This window comes from Erpetoichthys calabaricus, chromosome 1 (genome assembly GCF_900747795.2).
Source record: "Erpetoichthys calabaricus chromosome 1, fErpCal1.3, whole genome shotgun sequence".
Classification (NCBI taxonomy): Eukaryota; Metazoa; Chordata; class Cladistia; order Polypteriformes; family Polypteridae; genus Erpetoichthys; species Erpetoichthys calabaricus.
This window is the reverse complement of record NC_041394.2, coordinates 351,695,042-351,717,149: the sequence shown is the minus strand read 5'-3', so window position 1 is coordinate 351,717,149 and position 22,108 is coordinate 351,695,042. Positions and strand designations below refer to the sequence as shown.

General features: G+C 40.9%; 1 protein-coding gene and 1 long non-coding RNA gene across 2 annotated transcripts in view; both read left to right on the top strand.

Moving 5' to 3' along the window:
• The window catches only part of LOC114668967 (zinc finger protein 660-like), a 43,664-nt gene extending 29,621 nt beyond the window's left edge, over positions 1 to 14,043 (top strand). The window contains exons 3-5 of the mRNA XM_028825026.2: positions 2,426 to 2,881; positions 4,336 to 9,105; positions 12,981 to 14,043. Coding sequence (XP_028680859.1) covers positions 2,464 to 2,881; positions 4,336 to 5,201 — 1,284 coding nt within the window. The 5' untranslated portion in view covers positions 2,426 to 2,463 and the 3' untranslated portion in view covers positions 5,202 to 9,105; positions 12,981 to 14,043. The remainder of the gene's footprint in view (positions 1 to 2,425; positions 2,882 to 4,335; positions 9,106 to 12,980) is intronic.
• Positions 1 to 22,108, top strand: part of LOC127527891 (uncharacterized) — a 406,786-nt gene that overhangs the window by 264,991 nt on the left and 119,687 nt on the right. The window lies entirely within an intron of this gene.

The following is a 22,108-nucleotide window of genomic DNA, read 5'->3' as shown; positions in this document are numbered from 1 at the left end:
AAAAGTGCATTGATGTTGGCGGTGAATACTTGGAAAAAGTTTAAAAAGGATCGAAGTACATGAGAAAAATAGAAAAAAAAATCCTTGGCTACTTATTTCGAGTGATTCCGCGCAGAACCCAGACAACCCTCGTAGTTCATCTGATGTCTTGTCTTGAACAAAATATAATGAAAATATAATCCAAAATGTACAGATTTTGTACCCCACAACAGCGACGTATATTCATTGAATGCTGCAACCGGCTGTAGTTGCATCACAGAGCAATTTGCCAGCACGCCGGAGCTGATCAGTCAGTGCCGTATATTCGTTGAGCAGCCAGCTCATGACCACTGCCGGCCCCGGCAGAACTGCAGCATCACAGTCCCTGGGTTTCAGCCTCTGCACTAGACTAGCCTGAGAGCATCAGCGCTTATCTCTGTGTGCTTACGTGCAGCCAGTTCAAGCGCAGTTGGCTCGGTGATTTGCTGAATTTAATTAATGGCAGCAGTTGCACCTTGTACATATAATAATTGATTGTTGCAGTACTTTTTTGAAAAAGTTTTTACTGTTCATTGGCAGTGTGTAAAATGATCAGTGTTGCAGTAATTGTGATGCTCTTCTCATGAAAAAGAATATGTGTTCCATTAACATTTCACTTTTTCTTTGTGAATTTTGACGTGCAGCGGCAAAAGTGCAGCAAAAAAGTATTCGGCGTCCAGGGGTGCATTAACCCCCAAGTATGTGGTGGTTTAAGGGTTAATAATAAAAACAAAAAAAAAAAAAACAACTTTATGAAGTTTCGAGAAATGTAGTTCTGATCAGGCATCAAGCACAGCACCAACTGTGGTCATCGCTGATCATGTGAAAACAATGGAGATAAACGGCATCAGCTCAGAGAGGGAGAGGCAAGTTCGTTGTACCACGTGAACGTCACTGAGAGAATAAAATTGAGTAATAAAAAAACAAGCACTAACTTTTACAAGTAGCATAAATTTACACCGGGTGTTACAGACTCAAATGTATGTTTTTATTATATTATAGTAATAATAATAATAATAGCAGGCTGCTTGTGCTGATCAGCACATTTGCAAAACAAGACGCTGATGGAGAGTTGCAAAGGAATTTAAGGTGGCCCGGGATTGTGAGTTTTTTCGTAGGCTTCAGGGATTCTAGTTGTTAATGAATGTATCTAGAATGAAGACTGGTAGATTGTCACACCATTCACCATCCTTTACTACTATAGTTGTCCCCAGATATTTGTAATCTCTCCATCTGTAAATTTGCTGTTACGGCTCTTGACAATATGATAGCCAAAATGTATTTTCCAAGTTAAAAACTGAGCTAAGTGCCCACCAACAAAGCCATTTAAATGATCCAATGGTCCAGTTTATGGATAGTCCAGATGCCATCCTGTAAAGGTGCTGTGCTTTTCCTTTTTTTACTCTTGGTGTATTTTATTTTGCTACATGTTACGTGCATGCATGAAGGGTGTAAATTGTTTATTTGAAGCACACATTCATTCCCATGTAGAAGGAAAACATAATTGTAATCCAGTACAGTATAGCATTGTTCAGTGTACTTGTGTACTGCTCACAAACAGACACACTAATGAGTGTTAATAATTGTTAAATGATTACATTAGGAAGAAATCTTTGGTGGACTGTAATGTTTTTATTGATATTTGGGCAAATAGGTTGGGGGAGTGTGAATGTGCTGGGAATGCATCTTTATTCCTTCCATAAAAAGTACTATAATGGAAGCTTCCTCTATGTGAATGTTTGCAACCAGATGTTTTCTGGAACAGTTTACATTGGGATAACAAAGGATAGTTGTTGCGTCCTTTATTTCCAGCAAATTGTCACTGAAAATCAGTTGACGTACTTGAAGTTAAATTATGTTAAGCAAATGTGCTTGTGCTCCTAACAGTGCTTTTACTTTTAAACACTATTAGTGACCTTCCAAGGACTGAAGGATGTCTGAGGAGCTCAAGTCAGGTCAATGAGCTGCTTACTCCTGCAAAGGTGAAGTTCACCATTCAACAAAACACATCAGTTTAAAAATTGAGTTTTTAATTATTTTTTATAATTGGTATTAGTTAGTCAGTAGGCAAAGGTGTTTGTCTAACTTACAACTGAAAATGTAAGGCAGGCATCATAAATTACACATCAGCCAAAGCTAGAAAACATGTTTAATCCAAGTAATGAAAACTGCTGAGCCACAACTGTTGGAGTTGGTCGTCGCCCTCCAGTCTATTGAACCCTCAATGCAATCCTAAGTTTGTTTACACCTGATAAGTTTATATGAACAGCAATGACTTACAGTGTACATGATATTTACTGCCTTACTAGGTTTAAACTTTTAACTGAGAAGATGTAGAATTCAGTGCCAATGTCTTTAGATCTAAAACTTGCAGTTTTGTTGGAATAAAATCCTGTTCTTTCCACAGGGAGAAGAGAGAACGCTGCCATTTACTGTAACGCCTAGATGGATGTCAAAAAGGAGGAATGTAAGGCTGACACAAATATCCTGGAGCAAAGGAGTGTAAATATTAAGGAGGAGGACTGTGAATGGGAGCCGGTCCACCCAAAACAGGAGAGCCTGGGCATTAAAGATGAGGATTGTGAACTGGGGTCAGTGGCCATTAAAGAGGAGGATGAGGAGACGTCTGTCAGCATTGAGATACACAAAAATAAAAGAACGGAGAGTGTCAAGGAAGACAAACTTTCTTATGGGTGTCAAGATGGAATGGTGACTGAGTTTGACTCTTCTCAAAACAGACCTTATGAGCCTTTTATCGATGTGAATTCTGAATCGTTACAGTCTGACACAAAGACGACTGAGGAAATTACATCTGTTAAAATTCAGGAAGATGGGCCATCACCTACAACGACATTTATACAAAGTAAGTGAGAAGTAAAAATATGTGTAAGCTTTAGAGGTGAGAGTTATGAGCCTCAAAGGGTGGTCTTGAGCTTTTTGTCAGAAACATAGAAATGAATAGATGAATTGATGTGCTTTACTGTGTGTTTATGTACTTCATCTATGTTGTTTTAAGGTTCAGTAGTTTTTTGTTCATTGCAGTTGTACATTTTTGCAATGTAAGCCTGCCTTCGTTAAAGAATGCTGTACAAATATAGAATTGTATTGCAATAAATTTATGCTTGAGCTTTATAACACACTGGTGAGGTGTGTTATGAGGAAAGACTAAAAAAAAGCTGAGCCTTTATGGTTTAAGCAAAAGAAGATTAAGAGTAGACCTGATTGAAGTGTTTAAAATTATGAAGGGAGTGAGTTCAGTGGATCGAGACTGTGACTTTAAAATGAGTTCATCAAGAACACGGGGACACAATTTCATGCAAACATTAGGAATTTTGCTTTACACAGATTAAATGTAGCAAATAAAATTAGAGCAAGATTATTTTAAATAGTACGAGGGGAAGTCAAGCCAAAGGATTTATTAGAAAATGAAACGAACCTTCACAAAACTAATCCTGTCATTTCTCAATGTCGTCTCCACCCTTCTCAATGCACTTGCGCCAGCTGCCTGGCAGTGCCCGGATTCCAGCAGAATTAAAGATTTTGACCTGTCTTTGCAGCCACTTGTGCACCTTATTGTCAAACACTCCATGCCGAGGGGTACTCCAGTCACTAGTTCAAGTTCCTGTGACTTGCTGGAGACCAATGTGAACCCTGCTATTCGATCCAATCGACCGGGCCTGCTGTCTCAAGGAGTCCTTTGGCTGCAAGACAATGACACACACACTGCTAAGAACACCAAGGCATGTCTGGAGATATTGAAGTCTGAGGTATTGCCACATCCTCCTTATTTAATGCCAGATTTAGTACTGTGTGATTTCCATCTTTTTGGACCGCTAAAAAAAACATCTGGGTGGTTGTCAATTCAAGACAGATGACGATGAGAAGAAAGCAGTGCACTTCCTTCCAGGCAGGTGGCACAAGTGCATTGAGAAGGGTGGAGACTACATTGAGAAATGACCTTATCAGTTTTGTTAAGGTCCATTCCATTTTCTAACTTTAGCTTGACTCCCCCTCGTATTTTCAGAGTATGAAGAGAAAATGATGATGTAGATCTGTAATATAGTTAACAAAATGTAACTAATTATCTTGTCAGTTGGGTCTCTCACACAATCTGTTTAGTTAACTTATTTCATCTTCTTGTGTCCAGTGATTGTGCTCGTTTGTTGTCGTAATACAGAAGGGTAAATTACCCCAAGTTTTTCAGCTCCTTAGGCTTATAAAAGGTTGTTCATAATTTCCTCCACAATTTATTTAATGTAGAATATTGAAGTAGATTGATAATAAGCTCTTATTTTTTTCTCTTCGTACTTCATACAGGTGACAGACCTCACTGCTGTTCTGAATGTGGCAAACAATTATCAAGCAAGAGCAACCTTTCAAGGCACAAAACAATTCACACGGGAGAGAAGCCTTATTACTGTTGTGAATGTGGCAAACAATTTTCAAGAAAAAGTTACCTTTCAAGGCACAAAAAAATTCACACTGGGGAGAAGTCTTATTGCTGTCCAGAATGTGGCAAACAATTAATAAGCAAGAAGGCCCTTTCAAGGCATAAAAGAGTTCACATGGGAGAGAAGTCTTATTGCTGTTTAGAATGTGGAAAACAATTAACAAACAAGAAGGCCCTTTCAAGGCACAAAAGAATTCACACAGGAGAAAAGCCTTATTGCTGTCCTGAATGTGGCAAACATTTTTCGCAAAAAATCTACCTTCGGAGACACCGAACAATTCACACAGGAGAAAAGCCTTATTGCTGTTCTGTATGTGACAAGCGATTTTCACAAAAGGGCAGTCTTCATAACCACAGAAAAATTCACACAGGAGAGAAGCTTTTTTGCTGTTCTGAATGTGGTAAGCATTTTTTGTTGAAGAGCATTCTTGAGATCCACCAAAGAATTCACATGGAAGAAAAGCCTTATTGCTGTTCTGAATGTGGCAGGCAGTTTTCACAAAAGACCCATCTTCAGAGCCACCAAAGAATTCACACAGGAGAGAAGCCTTATTGCTGTTCTGAATGTGGCAAACAGTTTTCACAAAAGAACCATCTTCAGAGTCACCAAAGAATTCACACAGGAGAGAAGCCTTATTGCTGTTCTGAATGTGGGAAGCGGTTTTCGCACAAGAACCATCTTCAGCGGCACCAAAGAATTCACACAGGAGAGAGACAGCTGATTAAGAATTAGGTGTTTCAGGGTATTAATAGAAAAATTGCATAACTGGTAAGTGCCAGAGATGCAAAGAATCACACGTCTCATTGCTGGGTGCGAGGTACTGATGGCTGAAGATTTATAAACAGGAATTTCACTGGAAACTCTACAAGAAGTACAACTTTGCCAGCAAGAAAAAGGCACTGGGATCACAATCCATACTGCGTAGTGGAAAATGAGGAGGTGTTAGTCGCTTTGGACACACCAAGACCAACTTATAGAAAAACAGATGCCGGAAAACCAGATTTTAGATTGGATTGCATTAACTTTAACTCAAATTCTTACAGAAGCAGAACCTAAAAAAAAATCAAGGATAGACTCATAGGACAAATAATAAGGCCAACCTGTTGATCAATGAAAATAAATCTATATTGTGCAGATATTTTGAAAGTGAACTTAATAAGTACATAAGGAGGAAGTTTTGAATTACCTGGTCCAGTGGGCAGAAAACACACTCAGAGAGGCTGTTCTTAGCAGTCTGCACTGGAATGAGCCCGTGGCTAAAAAGTGTCTTCAAAAGAGCACCTCCTGGAGAGGATTTTTCATGATGGCATCCCAGTGTTTCCATCATCCTCTTTTCCATGACAGCTTCCAGTGTGTCCCGGGTTTGCCCTGTGATGGAACAGGCTTTGCTAATAAGTCTCTTCAGGCGTTGTGCTTCTTTTGAGCTGAGGTTGCATCACAGGAGACAGCAGTCTAAAACAGCATTAGTCTTATACTGGACTAGACTTATAAAGCCTGGATGATAGAGGTATCAGCTCATAGTAACTACACGTTTGTGAGAAAGGAGAGGCAAAAAAATAAAATACCAGGAAATGCAATTTAAGATATGTTATTTTGGGACTAGAAAAGAAGACAAATTGTTATGCTGGGATCAACATGACTAATAAACAGAAACTTACAGGCCCATCCTGACATCCTACCAATTACCATAACTCTATATGAATTGCAGAAAGAAGTGTAAACTTAAAAGAAGTAAGAAATACAGCAGGACACCTAGACTACCCTGACTCAAGGGTAGGATCAGTTGATGTTTTGATATTAAGCATGCCAAGAAAATTTGGAGAAATTAACCCAGAGAAAGGCTTATTGCTTCTTAAAATAAAGATCAATCTTCAGAGCCATAAAAGGTTTCACCATTGCTACACCACAAAGGAACAGACAGGACCATATAAGTGTACAAGACACAGTCCGGTGATCAAATGAAGATAAAGAGGAGACCATGTACCTCGACTTCTGCACAACTGGTCTTGAGTTCTCAACTCTCATCCTGAGAGGTCTTGTACAAATTGCAGTACTAAAATGTAATTTCAATTTCCAAATTGGATAAGAAAACATTTACAAATTTAGGATATTTAAGTGGAATACCTGAGGAAAGAAAACAAATTAGTGAAGAGAAATTAGAATATTTACGATGGACAGCAAAAGAAGAAATAACACAGGAAAGAAAGCCAGCATTTATACGCTAGCATAAAAGTATCAGCAGTGAAAGTACATGTAAAGATGAAATGTACATATTGGAAAATCAGAAATAAACACTCAAATATGAACAGAGTCAACCAGAGAAATCCATCCATCCATCCATTTTCCAACCCGCTGAATCCGAACACAGGGTCACGGGGGTCTGCTGGAGCCAATCCCAGCCAACACAGGGCACAAGGCAGGAACCAATCCCGGGCAGGGTGCCAACCCACCGCAGGACACACACAAACACACCAAGCACACACTGGGGCCAATTTAGAATCGCCAATCCACCTAACCTGCATGTCTTTGGACTGTGGGAGGAAACCGGAGCGCCCGGAGGAAACCCATGCAGACACGGGGAGAACATGCAAACTCCACGCAGGGAGGACCCGGGAAGCGAACCCGGGTCCCCAGGTCTCCCAACTGCGAGGCAGCAGCGCTACCCACTGTGCCACCGTGCCGCCCAACCAGAGAAATGTTAGCCAGAAATGCAATGTCCTCAAAAGCAACCAATTCTCAAACAGTGAAATACTAACAGTAAACTGAGACATAATGCAAGGGATGGAGGGGAGGTACAACAGAATGAAAGTAAGAACAAAGTTTACATTCAACACATACCACCCAACAATCACAAGATAACCACCCCAATGGTTCAATATAAAAAAAAAATAAGACTCGGATAGAAAAAGAGTAAACCAACATAAGAGAACACCTCAAAAGCAGAAATGACACATTCATGAAAAGCACAAAGTCATTCAAGAAATTCAAGAAGAGATCCTGGATTTGATCAATGAACAAATATACAGCAGTCATTAAAAAGAGAGAAGTGATTTAACAGTAAACCACACTGGATGGAATACTATAAGTAAGCTGGAAAAGGCTGTAACTGAGAGAAAGCAAATCCAGCAGTGCACAGACTGATAGACTTGATAACAGTACGTGGGGTCTGCTATTGTGCAGTAAAACCCATCACCTCTAAAGTAACAGCAGAGAAGAAAATCAAGGCAAGGAGACATTAACAAAATTGGACTCCATCTCGGATGAAATAAATTGTCGTATAAAAACGATGTTCTATGCAGAGAGGTGGCCTTAATCAAAGCATGTATGGAATGGGTGAGATCACAAAGTCCTAGCAACAATTCAACAAGTGAAATGAGAGAATTGCATATTAATCCATGACGAGCTACCATGGCAAACAAACTCGAAATACTGCAAGATGCTAAAAGTTAAGATATAAAGGAAACAGAACAGACTACTTCAAGAAAATCTGAAAAAGAATAAAAGTTACATTGAAAGTAAACTCTCTACCTGACAATCCAAAGAAACAAACATTTTGGAGAAAAATATGTTTAGGTGCTCAAAACAATAAAGTAACATGGAGAAGCAAACTACAGACTGGAACAGAAAACCCAAACAATGAAAGGAATAGAATGGCCTATAAACTAGAAGCCAAACTCCTATTGAACTGCTGCTTATGGGAAGACACCTGGTCCAGATGCTCTACCCCACGTTTGGTTAAAACACCTAACATCTCAGTATTAGGGTATGTCTATGAAAAATCTGAACGAAATGATCTCCCCATGCCCTGCCTCTCCACTGTATGTTTTGGTACTCTAGTAGTTACGGTCAACTACCCAAGACCCTGGGCCTGTTTCTCAATAAAGGGGAGTGAAAATGTTACTCGCACTCTTCTCAAGAGATTTCTCAAAAAACTCTTTTGTTGGTTTCTTGAATGCTGTTGAGAAGGTCAATGAAAATGAGAATCTCTCGTTTTAAAAGAATTACGTGGATAGGACTGGTGAGCTTTGTTGGGCTGTTCTCATCTAGTTCTTCCAATGCATGATCAGAGTGGTCTCACTGACAAGTTACAGGACTACTTGTTTTAGCTATTGCAATGCTTACTTTTTAGTAAGCTACGTGATTCAGTGCCATGATGTTTGCCAGACATTTTCCAAAAGAATTATATCATTGAGGTCCTACAGCATATAAAATAAAATACTTGAGAGTGCTGAACTGGACATTGTTGTTGTTAAGCCTGCCAATCCACTGTATGGTTTGGCACTCCAGTAGTTCCTTTGAACTACCCAAGACACTGGGCCTGTTTTTCAATAACGGCTGGTGAGAGTTTTACTCACATTGTCCTCAATAGATTTTTTTTGTTTACCAAACTCTTTTGCTGTTTTGTCAAATGCTTTTGAGAACATGATTAACAAGGGAGAATCTCTCATCTGTGAAATGAATTAGTAGGACAAACCTGGCATGGTGCTGGTGTAGCTGTTCCAAGCTCTCCTACTGTGTAGTTTGGTAGACTATCATTGTTTGATTAGCCGGAGTAAAGATGTGAGCGAATACAAAAGGGCTTTGGTTCCAATATTGTAAAATATAAAGAATTGAACCAAAATCCTGCCAACCTACAGTTGGGTCTATAAATATTTGGACAGAGACAACTTTTTTCTAATTTTGGTTCTGTACGTTACCACAATGAATTTTAAATGAAACAACTCAGATGCAGTTGAAGTGCAGACTTTCAGCTTTAATTCAGTGGGATGAACAAAACGATTGCATAAAAATGTGAGGCAACTAAAGCATTTTTTTAACACAATCCCTTAATTTCAGGAGCTCAAAAGTAATTGGACAAATGAAATAACTGGAAATAAAATGTTCATTTCTAATACTTGGTTGAAAACCCTTTGCTGGCAATGACAGCCTGAAGTCTTGAACTCCTGGACATCACCAGATGCTTGGTTTCCTCCTTTTTAATGCTCTGCCAGGCCTTTACTGCAGCGGCTTTCAGTTGCTGTTTGTTTGTGGGCCTTTCTGTCTGAAGTTTAGTCTTCAGCAAGTGAAATGCATGCTCAATTGGGTTAAGATCAGGTGACTGACTTGGCCATTCAAGAATTTTCCACTTCTTTGCTTTAATAAATTCCTGGGTTGCTTTGGCTGTATGTTTTGGGTCATTGTCCATCTGTATCATGAAACGCCGCCCAATCAATTTGACTGCATTTAGCTGGATTTGAGCAGACAGTATGTCTCTGAACACCTCAGAACTCATTTGGCTGCTTCTGTCCTGTGTCACAGCATCAATAAACACTAGTGTCCCAGTGCCACTGGCAGCCATGCACACTCAAGCCATCACACTGTCTCCATCGTGTTTTACAGATGATGTGGTATGCTTTGGATAATGAGCTGTTCCATGCCTTCTCCATACTTTTTTCTTGCCATCATTCTGGTAGAGGTTGATCTTGGTTTCATCTGTCCAAAGAATGTTTTTCCAGAACTGTGCTGGCTTTTTTAGATGTTCTTTAGCAAAGTCCAATCTAGTCTTTCTATTCTTGAGGCTTATGAGTGGCTTGCACCTTGCAGTGCACCCTCTGTATTTACTTTCATGCAGTCTTCTCTTTATGGTAGACTTGGATATCGATACGCCTACCCCTGGAGAGTGTTGTTCACTTGGTTGGCTGTTGTGAAGGGGTTTCTCTTCACCATGGAAATGATTCTGCGATCATTCACCACTGTTGTCTTCCGTGGACGTCCAGGTCTTTTTGTGTTGCTGAGTTCACCAGTGCTTGCTTTCTTTCTCAGGATGTAGCAAACTGTAGATTTTGCCACTCATAATATTGTAGCAATTTCTCGGATGGGTTTTTTCTGTTTTCGCAGCTTAAGGATGGCTTCTTTCACCTGCATGGAGAGCTCCTTTGACCTCATGTTGTCTGTTCACAGCAAAATCTTCCACATGCAAGCACCACACCTCAAATCAACTCCAGGGGCCTCATATATAAACGGTGTGTATGCACAGAAATGTTGCGTACGAACCTTTCCACGCTCAAATTGCGATGTATAAAACCTAAACTTGACGTAAAGTCACGCACATTTCCACGGTAACTCATTCCTTGGCGTACGCAATTTATCCGCCCGGTTTTGCAGACTGGCGGCACCCAGTGTCAAAGCAGCGCTACTGTTCCTATGTGGTTACTCTTTCTTAGATCCACATCCATGGCGGCGGCTTTATCAAATACACTGAAATTAACCGCATATCGTTCATAAATTTAATGCATCTGATTGTAATTAACCTGTAACAATATAATGGTCCACAGAATGGTCAAACTACTGTTCCTGTGTGCTCATCCTTTCTTTCTTAGCTCCACATTCCTGACGCGACTTTATAAATACAATGAAATTAACTGCATATTGTTTATTAGTGTAATACATCTGATTGTAATTAACCTGCTGCAATATAATGGGCCAGGGAATAGCCATAGTATTCCAAATACCATAACTGCTTTAGCGTTGTTACGCTCACTGCATCTTGTTCTTCTTTTTGCTGTTCCCGTTAAGGGTTGCCACTGCGGATCATCTTTTTCCATATTACTCTCACTGCACCACTTGGAGTATTTATATCACTGTATCTGAGTGTGAATCACAGCAGCAGATGATCGGAAAGAGAATTATCGGTATACAGTTTCAAGTACACACTACCTCAACCACGGCAAAAAGCGTCAAACCCTTTCCTGTACGGACCTCGCATTTCAGAAACAGTTTCATCCCAAGAACTATAAACGCACTCAATCACCTCACTGTAAACTTGCACTACAGTTATAATATTGCACAACCTGTGCTACTTTATTAAGCGCGTATGATGACAATATCATTTTTAAGATGAAATGCAGCAAAATATGTTGCTTATAGTATACAGATAAAACTTTAACTTCATTTAAATAATCTGTATTGCTAATAATTAAACATGTGAGGACACGGTGCCGCAGCGTATAGCTAGTTCAAGGATAGCTCCTGCCTTGCGCTATATTCTTGCTGGTGCTGACGCGACACTGGAAGGATAGACGAATAGAATAATTAAACATGTACTTCGAAGATATTTCAATGTTCCTTAAAAGTTTTGAAGAATCGGCGTTCTAAGCTTACAGATGGCTTAACGTCTATTACAGAGCTGATTGTGTGGCGATTGGAGAAAGAAAAGTATGGACAGGAATTGGAGGTTAGTACGTTTGAAAGAGACAGTACTTCTGTAATAAATTATTTCATTGAAGGTCGCGCATGGCGCAGCAAGCCTCTTGCGTGAGATATGAACAATCACTGCGCCACCGTGTTCCCATGTTTAATAACATGCTTTCATTCCGATCATCATGAAAATGATATCACGTATACATCTCAGTATTTTAATTATTCAGAGAGCTGTAATATCTCGAATGTAATGCATTCTGTGTCCTGTCGGAGAAAGAGAAAGAACGGAAGCACGTAGTGATTCACACACATAGAGCACATAGAAGATCAAACACAGAAAAAAGCATTTAACATGCTACTTGAGAAACTAGTAAAATAAACGATTTTAAGATGAAGTTTATGATGTTCTACTTTAATGGCAAAATAAACTACGTGATTAAAGTGGAAATTTCGAGATTAAAGTTGACATTTCGTGCTTTTTTCCCCACTGTGTGCCTATGTTTTTTGTCTGTACCCTAATAAGCTTTCATATGACACTCAGACGGTGGGCTACAACTCGCCTTTTCACAGCGACTTTGATATGTGATTTCTTTTTTATTTCGGGCACTGTGCGACTTTGTGAATTTGATCTTTCGAGTTTCTCCGACACTCTGTCACTCGATCAGCTTCCTTTTGTTGATTATACCACTGTTTAAACCAACAAATAGTATGTTTTTCCTTTTCCTCCACTTGGTATTCGCTGAAATTCTTATATCTTCCCCTGTGCTTTTCCCATTGTCTTTTCACAGAAGGCTATTTATATTGATTTGCATATTCAAAGAGGCGTAATTCTGGGAGGAGTTGGGGCGGGACAGAAGGCGCGTGCACGTGCGTTACTTTTCACGCAAATCGGGATTTATGTAGTGGAAGAACGTGAAAGTATGCGTGCACACAGATTCCTGCATCTGGATTTTTCTGTGCGTACGCACAATCCCGCTTTTGTGCTTACGCCATGTTATAGTGTGAGTTCTACGCACGGCGTTATACATGAGGCCCCAGATCTTTTATCTACTTAATTGATAATGACATAACGACGGACCTGCCCATGAAATAGCCTTTGAGTCAATTGTCCAATTACTTTTGAGCCCCTGAAATGAAGGGATTGTGTTCAAAAAATTCTTTAGTTGCCTCACATTTTAATACAATCGTTTTGTTCACCCCACTGAATTAAAGCTGAAAGTCTGCACTTCAACTGCATCTGAGTTGTTTCATTTCAAATTCATTGTGGTAATGTACAGAACCAAAATGAGAAAAAAGTTGTCTCTGTCCAAATATTTATGGACCTAACTGTAGTAATATAGTTTTTCTTTGTCATGTTTTTGTCTTAATTTGCTTTTATGTGCATATATATGTAAAATAAGTGATTGGGACCATTTATCCAGCATATTGCTGCATTTAGCTACATATGAGTAGGACTTTCAAAACTCAAACTGATATTATTTTAGAAGAATTAAGTGGATAGGACTATTGAGCTTTCTTGGGCTGAATGGCTTGATTTTGTCGAGATTAATTTAATGAATGTTGAGCGGTCTCACTGACAATAACATGACTACTGATTTTAGCTAATTTAACACTTGCTTTTAGTGAGCCACGTGACTCTCTGTGCCAAGATGTTTACCAGTAATTTTACAAAAGAATGACAATGTTAAGGCCCAATATCAAAGAAAATGTTTTAGAGCACGTTACTCGACGTTGTTGTTTTAGCTTCCACTTGTAATGGCGTTCCAGCATTCACAAACATCTCAACCAGCTTCACAAGAAAAGACTGCACAGTCTGCATCTTCTCAAGGGTAAACCACCTGATTCAAAGGTTGCTGTGTGGACACTAATAACAAATGTTCAGGTTGTTTGATTGTACTTGTTTATTAACCCCTTGGGTTTCAGATGTCTGAATTCTCTTTAATGTAAACATATACAGGTTAATAGCAAACTTTTTAAAGAGACTTTTTTTCTACCTTACCAAAGTAACCTCATGTTTACTGACATTAGTAGTCACTGATGCTTTACAGGTCCCATTCTTGCCTAATCCAAGTCCTGCAAGAAGGATGGGATGTCTTTGTGCAGCCCTCAATGTGGTGGAAAACTGGGTGAAGCTAATGGAAAGGTGAATGACTGCAAGCCGTAGCCCCCAAAGGGTGTAGCCTGCCACTGTGGAGGTTCCCAGGGGTGAGTATGTAACACAAGGCTAATAGGCTAAGGTATTGTTTAGGGGCATTTCTTGTCTGCCAATTATTAAAGAACCTTTATAAAAAAAATTGCATACTGGATTATTTTATATATACAACAGGAATTTGTGATAAAATGCACACAAAACTAAAGTGAGTTTTGATCTGGTTTTGAAGGAATACTTACCTTAAAAATGGTATTATTTTTTATGTTATTTACCCCATGTTCTTTTTTTGTGTGTGTGTTGGCTGAGAAAAAAATTGATGTTGCGTTCATGGAGAACTATGATCACAAGGTGCTTCAATGGGGGCCTGCCAGGCGCCAATGCTGAAGTGCCATGTGAATTTAAAAAGTCTTGCGATACTCTTGTCACATAATCCACATGTCAGGTATCCAATTGTATGCTCAAAATGTCCAAAACACATACACGTTTTGCTAAAACATTGTTAAATCCATACTTCCGGAAATTCAAACTAGTGTATGAATATGAAACATCTTCAAGTGCGATCGAGCTGTTGTTTGAAAACCTGCCTCTTCTTCTCATTCATTCATGAAGAAGCCTGTCTTGAAATCAAACTACACTGATGCATGAACTGCGGTGTATGTGTGTCTATACACACATAATTTGCTCCTTCAAGTCCTAATAGGCTCATGGAGCCTCACCAGAAAGCAAGGGTATAAAGGCTTTGGTCAAGCAAAGGCCACTGGTGGTGCGCTCAAATATGTTCCCACATTGTCCCACGGCTGTGCTGGCCCCTGGCCCCAGCCAATGCGTCTGGCTTCCACACCCTCGGGGCGGATGCCAGCATCGAGCAGCTCTGCCTGTTATAGCTGGAGCTGGTTCACCTGCTCTCTGAGGTGGCAAGACTTCTTCAGCTACATTTACTAGATCGGCTGTCCTGCTGACTACGCCACTTGTGACTGGATGAGAAGCTGCAAAGCCAAAGGAGAAATTTTGAAGTGCCAACCCAGTCATCCCTGTTTAATTAAAAGGCAAATTAAAAAATTTTGCACTGTACAGCTCAAAATGGAACAAAATGCTTCCAAAATCAAAAACTGCCTTTTAGACGTGAAATGGCTTTTGGATTCAGTCACCAAGGGGGAAGCGGTGTTCTGCTTTGTTCTCTTTTCATAGAGTGAGCCCCTCCTTCTGGTGGCCTTGGGATTTATAGTTGGGGGACTGGAAGGTGGGAGTCCAATGTCCTCACAGGATGTCTTCTTTACACAATGGAAGGAACAGAACGGTTTGTAGCGCCAGTGCCCCCTTTCAAGCTTGGGTTGTAGTATATACCACAGAGGAGCCCATCCAATGACATGTATGCATGACATGGTCCACCCGTTAACTCAGCCTCATGGCGGTGAGAAGACCTGGGGCCTCATGTATAAACGGTGCGTACACACAGAAATGTTGCGTAGGGATGTCTCCACGCTCAAATCGTGATGTATAAAACCTAAACATGGCGTAAAGCCACGCACATTTCCACGGTACCTCATGCCCTGGTGTACACAATTTCTCCTCTCGGTTTTGCAGACTGGCGGCACCCAGCGTCAAAGCAGTGCTACTGTTCCTGTGTGGTCTTTCTTAGATCCACATTCCTGACGCGGCTTTATAAATACACTGAAATTAACTGCATATTGTTTATTAGTGTAATGCATCTGATTGTAATTAACCTGCAGCAATATAATGGTCCAGGGAATAGCCATAGTATTCCAAATACCATAACTGCTTTAGCGTTGTTACTCTCACTGCATCTTCTTCTTCTTTCAGCTGCTCCCGTTAAGGGTTGCCACAGCGGATCATCTTTTCCATATTATTGTCACTGCACCACTCGCAGTATTTATATCACTGTATCTGAGTGGGGAATCACAGCAGCAGCTGATCGGAAAGAGAATTATCGGTATACAGCATGAAGCAGACGCAGCCTGAGCCACGGCAAAACACTTTAGAGACTTTCCTGTACGGACTTCGCGGTTTAGAAAACGTTTCATCCCAAGAACTCTAAACTCACTCGATCAGTCCATCAAGTGCTCCTTGTAGAACTGTTTGTACTTATAAGTACAATCACCTCACTGTAAACTTACACTACAGTTATAATATTGCACAACCTGCGCCACTTTATGAAGCGTGTATTTACATATGATGACGATATCATTTTTAAGATGAAATGCAGCAAAACATGTTGATTATATTATACAGATAAAACTTTAACTTCATTTAAATAATCTGTATTGTTAATAATTAAACATGTGAGGACACGGTGCCGCAGCACTAGCTAGTTCAGGGATTGTTCCTGCATTGTGTTGTATTCTTGCTGGTGCTGACGTGACACTGTAAGGATAGACGGATACAATAATTAAACATGTACTATGAAGATATTTCAATGTTCTTTAAAAGTTTTGAAGAATCAGCGTTCTAAGCTTACAGATGGCTTCACGTCTATTACAGAGCTGATTGTGTGGCAATTGGGTATTTGGAGAAAGAAAAGTAAGGACAGGAATTGGAGGTTAGTACGTTTGAAAGAGACAGTAGTGCTGTGATAAATTATTTAATTGAAGGTCGCGCATGGCGCAGCAAGCCTCTTGCGTGAGACATGAACAAGCACTGCGCCACCGTGTTCCCATGTTTAATAACATGCTTTCATTCCTATCATCATGAAAAAGATATCACGTATACATCTCAGTATTTTAATTATTCAGAGAGCTGTAATATCACGAATGTAATGGATTCTGTGTCCTGTCGAAGAAAGAGAAAGTCCATTTAAGAAGCAGGTAGTGATTCACACATAGAGCACATAGAAGATCAAATACAGAACAAAGCATTTAATGTGCTACTTTAGTTAAAATGGGATTTGAGAAACTAGTAAATTAAATGATTTAAAGATGAAGTTTATGATGTTCTACTTTAATGGCAAAATAAACTGCGTGATTAAAGTGGAAATTTCGAGATTAAAGTTGACATTTCGTGCTTTTTTCCCCCACTGTGTGCCTATTTTTTTTTTGTCTGTACCCTAATAAGCTTTCATATGACACTCAGACGGTGGGCTACGACTCGCTTTTTCACGGCGACTTTGATATGTGATTTCTTTTTTATTTCGGGTACTGTGCGACTTTGTGAACTTGAGCTTTCGAGTTTCCCCGACACTCTGTCACTCGATCAACTTCCTTTTGTTGATTATACCACTGTTTAAACCAACAAATAGTACGTTTTTCCTTTGTCTCCACTTGGTATTCGCTGAAATTCTTATATTTTCCCCTGTGCTTTTCCCATTGTCTTTTCACAGAAGGCTATTTATATTGATTTGCATATATTTAAAGAGGCGTAATTCTGGGAGGAGTTGGGGCGGGACAGAAGGCGCGTGCACGTGCGTTACTTTTCACGCTGATCGAGATTTATGTAGTGGAAGAACGTGAAAGTATGCGTGCGCACAGATTCCTGCATCTGGATTTTTCTGTGCGTACGCACATTCCCGCTTTTGTGCTTACGCCATGTTATAGTGTGAGTTCTACGCACGGCGTTATACATGAGGCCCCTGGTCTCATCAGGTCACTTGCTTGGGAGAGGCCATTGGCATTGGGATGGAGAACTGTGAACCTTTATGGTTGCATATTAAGGAACCAACAGGTGATCCTGGGGTTGGAGTCTTTCTAAGACCACAGCAACTGGAGTGGGAGTATGGTCAGTTACCAGAATGAACTCTTGCCCCAGGAGATAGTACTGTGGCTGCATGATGGCCAATTTAATAGCTAGTGCCTCCAACTCAATGGCAGCCTACCTTGTCTACAAGTACGACAGTTTCCAGCTAAGTTACATGACAGGTTGTTTGGCTCCTTTGATCACTTGCATCTGCATGGTGCGAAGGTCCTTCTATAAAAGCCAGTCTTCTCATCATAAACGGGGAGTTCATCATTCCCTGATGGCCATGTCCTCTTTCGGCAGGATAATCTGCCCTGTCACCAGGGCCAGCTCCACCTTAAAGGCAAATTAGACATTCATCTAGGGTGAACATCATAAAAGGGAAGAAAAGCCCAGCCGCACGGGTTAGGGCACCGCCTGTCTGCCCACTGTAAAAAAGTTTCAGGAATGGCTTAAAGAACCTGACAAAGAGTTCAAGGTGTTGTCGTGGCCTCCAAATTCCCCAGATCCCAATTCCATCGAGTATTTGTGGGATGTGCTGAAAAAACAATTCCGATCCATTGAGGCCCCATCTTGCAACTTACAGAACTTAACTGATCTGCTACCTTCAATGTCTTGGCATCCAACAAGACACCTTCAGAAGTCGTTTGGAGTCCATGCCTTGATGGATCAGAACTGTTTTGGTAGCAGAACTTGCACAATTTTAGGCAGGTTCACTCGCCATCAGTCCATGGATATATTCCAACACAGGCAAAACTCTGGCCCCGAGATTTATTTATATTTATAGCAAATGGTTAAACTATTGGAATTTGTCGTCTATGCATATGAAAGATTATCTACAGTGGTGTAAAAAACTATTTGCCCCCTTCCTGATTTCTTATTCTTTTGCATGTTTGTCACACAAAATGTTTCTGATCATCAAACACATTTAACCATTAGTCAAATATAACACAAGTAAACACAAAATGCAGTTTTTAAATGGTGGTTTTTATTATTTAGGGAGAAAAAAAAATCCAAACCTACATGGCCCTGTGTGAAAAAGTAATTGCCCCCTGAACCCTAATAACTGGTTGGGCCACCCTTAGCAGCAATAACTGCAATCAAGCGTTTGCGATAACTTGCAATGAGTCTTTTACAGCGCTCTGGAGGAATTTTGGCCCACTCATCTTTGCAAAATTGTTGTAATTCAGCTTTATTTGAGGGTTTTCTAGCATGAACTGCCTTTTTAAGGTCATGCCATAGCATCTCAATTGGATTCAGGTCAGGACTTTGACTAGGCCACTCCAAAGTCTTCATTTTGTTTTTCTTCAGCCATTCAGAGGTGGATTTGCTGGTGTGTTTTGGGTCATTGTCCTGTTGCAGCACCCAAGATCGCTTCAGCTTGAGTTGACGAACAGATGGCCGGACATTCTCCTTCAGGATTTTTTGGTAGACAGTAGAATTCATGGTTCCATCTATCACAGCAAGCCTTCCAGGTCCTGAAGCAGCAAAACAACCTCAGACCATCACATTACCACCACCATATTTTACTGTTGGTATGATGTTCTTTTTCTGAAATGCTGTGTTCCTTTTACGCCAGATGTAACGGGACATTTGCCTTCCAAAAAGTTCAACTTTTGACTCCTCAGTCCATAAGGTATTTTCCCAAAAGTCTTGGCAATCATTGAGATGTTTCTTAGCAAAATTGAGATGAGCCCTAATGTTCTTTTTGCTTAACAGTGGTTTGCGTCTTGGAAATCTGCCATGCAGGCCGTTTTTGCCCAGTCTCTTTCTTATGGTGGAGTCGTGAACACTGACCTTAATTGAGGCAAGTGAGGCCTGCAGTTCTTTAGACGTTGTCCTGGGGTCTTTTGTGACCTCTCGGATGAGTCGTCTCTGCGCTCTTGGGGTAATTTTGGTCGGCCGGCCACTCCTGGGAAGGTTCACCACTGTTCCATGTTTTTGCCATTTGTGGATAATGGCTCTCACTGTGGTTCGCTGGAGTCCCAAAGCTTTAGAAATGGCTTTATAACCTTTACCAGACTGATAGATCTCAATTACTTCTGTTCTCATTTGTTCCTGAATTTCTTTGGATCTTGGCATGATGTCTAGCTTTTGAGGTGCTTTTGGTCTACTTCTGTGTCAGGCAGCTCCTATTTAAGTGATTTCTTGATTGAAACAGGTGTGGCAGTAATCAGGCCTGGGGGTGGCTACGGAAATTGAACTCAGGTGTGATACACCACAGTTAGGTTATTTTTTAACAAGGGGGCAATTACTTTTTCACACAGGGCCATGTAGGTTTGGATTTTTTTTTCTCCCTAAATAATAAACACCATCATTTAAAAACTGCATTTTGTGTTTACTTGTGTTATATTTGACTAATGTTTAAATGTGTTTGATGATCAGAAACATTTTGTGTGACAAACATGCAAAAGAACAAGAAATCAGGAAGGGGGCAAATAGTTTTTCACACCACTGTACTTGCTGAAGTCTGTGATAAGTGGTCGGTGGTGCTGTGCTGATTTTAAATAAATTATCACGACCTACAAGCATGCAGGCTTTAATCGGACACATACATGTGTGCGCTTCGCTCAGAGGACGGCTGGGGTGGCTGCCTGATTGTGAAGTCACGTGCGAGTGAGCGCGACATGCAGGAGCCTCTTTAATTCCTCGGAGGGCACGGCTTGTTCTCACCTGTGTCCTGTGTGGAGCACTAGTATAAGCGGAGCCAGCACGGGACAGAAGAGAAGGGGGAAAAAAACCCGCATGAACGCAACATGTGAGAGCCAGCCAGCAAGCCAACAATGAGAACAGCATTGGGAGGAGAAACACCATGTGCCAGCCAGCCAGGGTGTGAAAGGCAGCGCGGTGGATGTCTCTGCGATGGAGTGAAGGATCGCACTTGGGTCGGATATTCCCTGCTGACTAATTGGTGAGGAGTGGGTGCGATCGAGAAGGAATCTTGACACGGGGATCCAAGGTACACTAGGGTTAGGGTTAGAAGGAACACAGGAGGACAACTGACCCGGAGCGGTCTGGCTGGTGCCGCCTGAAGGCACCTAACATTGGGGGTCAGGTAGTGAGGACCGTGGCTGCTTGTGTCTCCGCCGGCTGAGCAAGCAATGGATGAGCAGGGGAGACGAAAATGTAGTGGTGCTGGGCTCGTCTGACAGAATATGATGGACCTGATGGCTGTTGGTTTTTAATCTCATTTTATTATGGATTTTAACTTCACGGACTTTCACTCTTTTAAAGGATTATTTATTGATTTTTTTTTTTTTTTGGATGCACTGAACTTTTTAACACTATTCATTTTATGACGGTTTTTAATTAAAGCAGCAAAGCACTTATACACCTGCCTCTTACTTTGGTGTGTTGTGTCCTCATCTATTGGCTCATCCCTGGGGTACATTATTCAATAGAGTCCAGGGGCAGTCTGGACAGTTTTAACCCTTGGACAGATTCAGCGACCGGAGACATTCTGAGGCCCTGTCACCTGCGTCTCTTTCAACTCCACCCACTTTCCATGCCCCACCCCTACATTTGCGGTACATTTTTGTGCTAAATGTACTTTTATAGTAATGGTGGCAAACTGAACATGTGTGCAAGAAAAAATTATAGATTATTAAAAAAAAAAAACTTGTGCTAATGTAATAAACGTCTCTTTGTAGTTGCTGCGAGGTCGCGAGCCATCAACAAATGGGTACACAAAGCTGCTCGGCTAATACAGGAGGTCTTAGCTGGGCGACCCAAACGACTACTTTACACCTCTTCATGCTTCTGAGGCTGAGTGTGTCATCCCTCTAAAGCATAAACTCCACCACAATTATATATCATTAATATATTCAAATTTTGTACACCAGTAATAATATAGTACTAATGATGTAACACGGGCGGCATGGTGGCGCAGTGGGTAGCGCTGCTGCCTCGCAGTTAGGAGACCCGGGTTCGCTTCCCAGGTCCTCTGTGCGTGGAGTTTGCATGTTCTCCCCGTGTCTGCGTGGGTTTCCTCCCACAGTCCAAAGACATGCAGGTTAGGTGGATTGGCGATTCTAAATTGGCCCCAGTGTGTGCTTGGTGTGTTTGTGTGTGTCCTGCGGTGGGTTGGCACCCTGCACAGGATTGTTTCCTGCCTTGTGCCCTGTGTTGGCTGGGATTGGCTCCAGCAGACCCCCCGTGACCCTGTGTTCGGATTCAGCGGGTTGGAAAATGGATGGATGGATACAGTAATAAGTATAATAACTGATTTTTGGCTATGTAAGAACAAATGCAAACACCTCTTTACTGGTGCCCAAATGAGGTGGTTAATTGGACATAAAACACAATAAGACAGAAAAATATGTACACCATCAGCCTACAATATCATTGTTTTAAATGACAACTGACTTCCTTACACTCAAACTTTCAAATATTATCTTTACGGAACATTGACACCTCCGGTTATCCAGCTTAAGAGGGCGAAGGACTTATTAGGATATTGGAGTGAGAGTGGACTGGGGGATATTATATTAATCAAATGAGCATGAATGAACTGACGGCAGATGTCTACTGTAAGCACTGGCACAGCTGTAACCTCGTTTACATCAGAAAGTGACAGAACGGGTTTCCATCTGATGACAGAGATAATGGTTTCCTGCTTCCG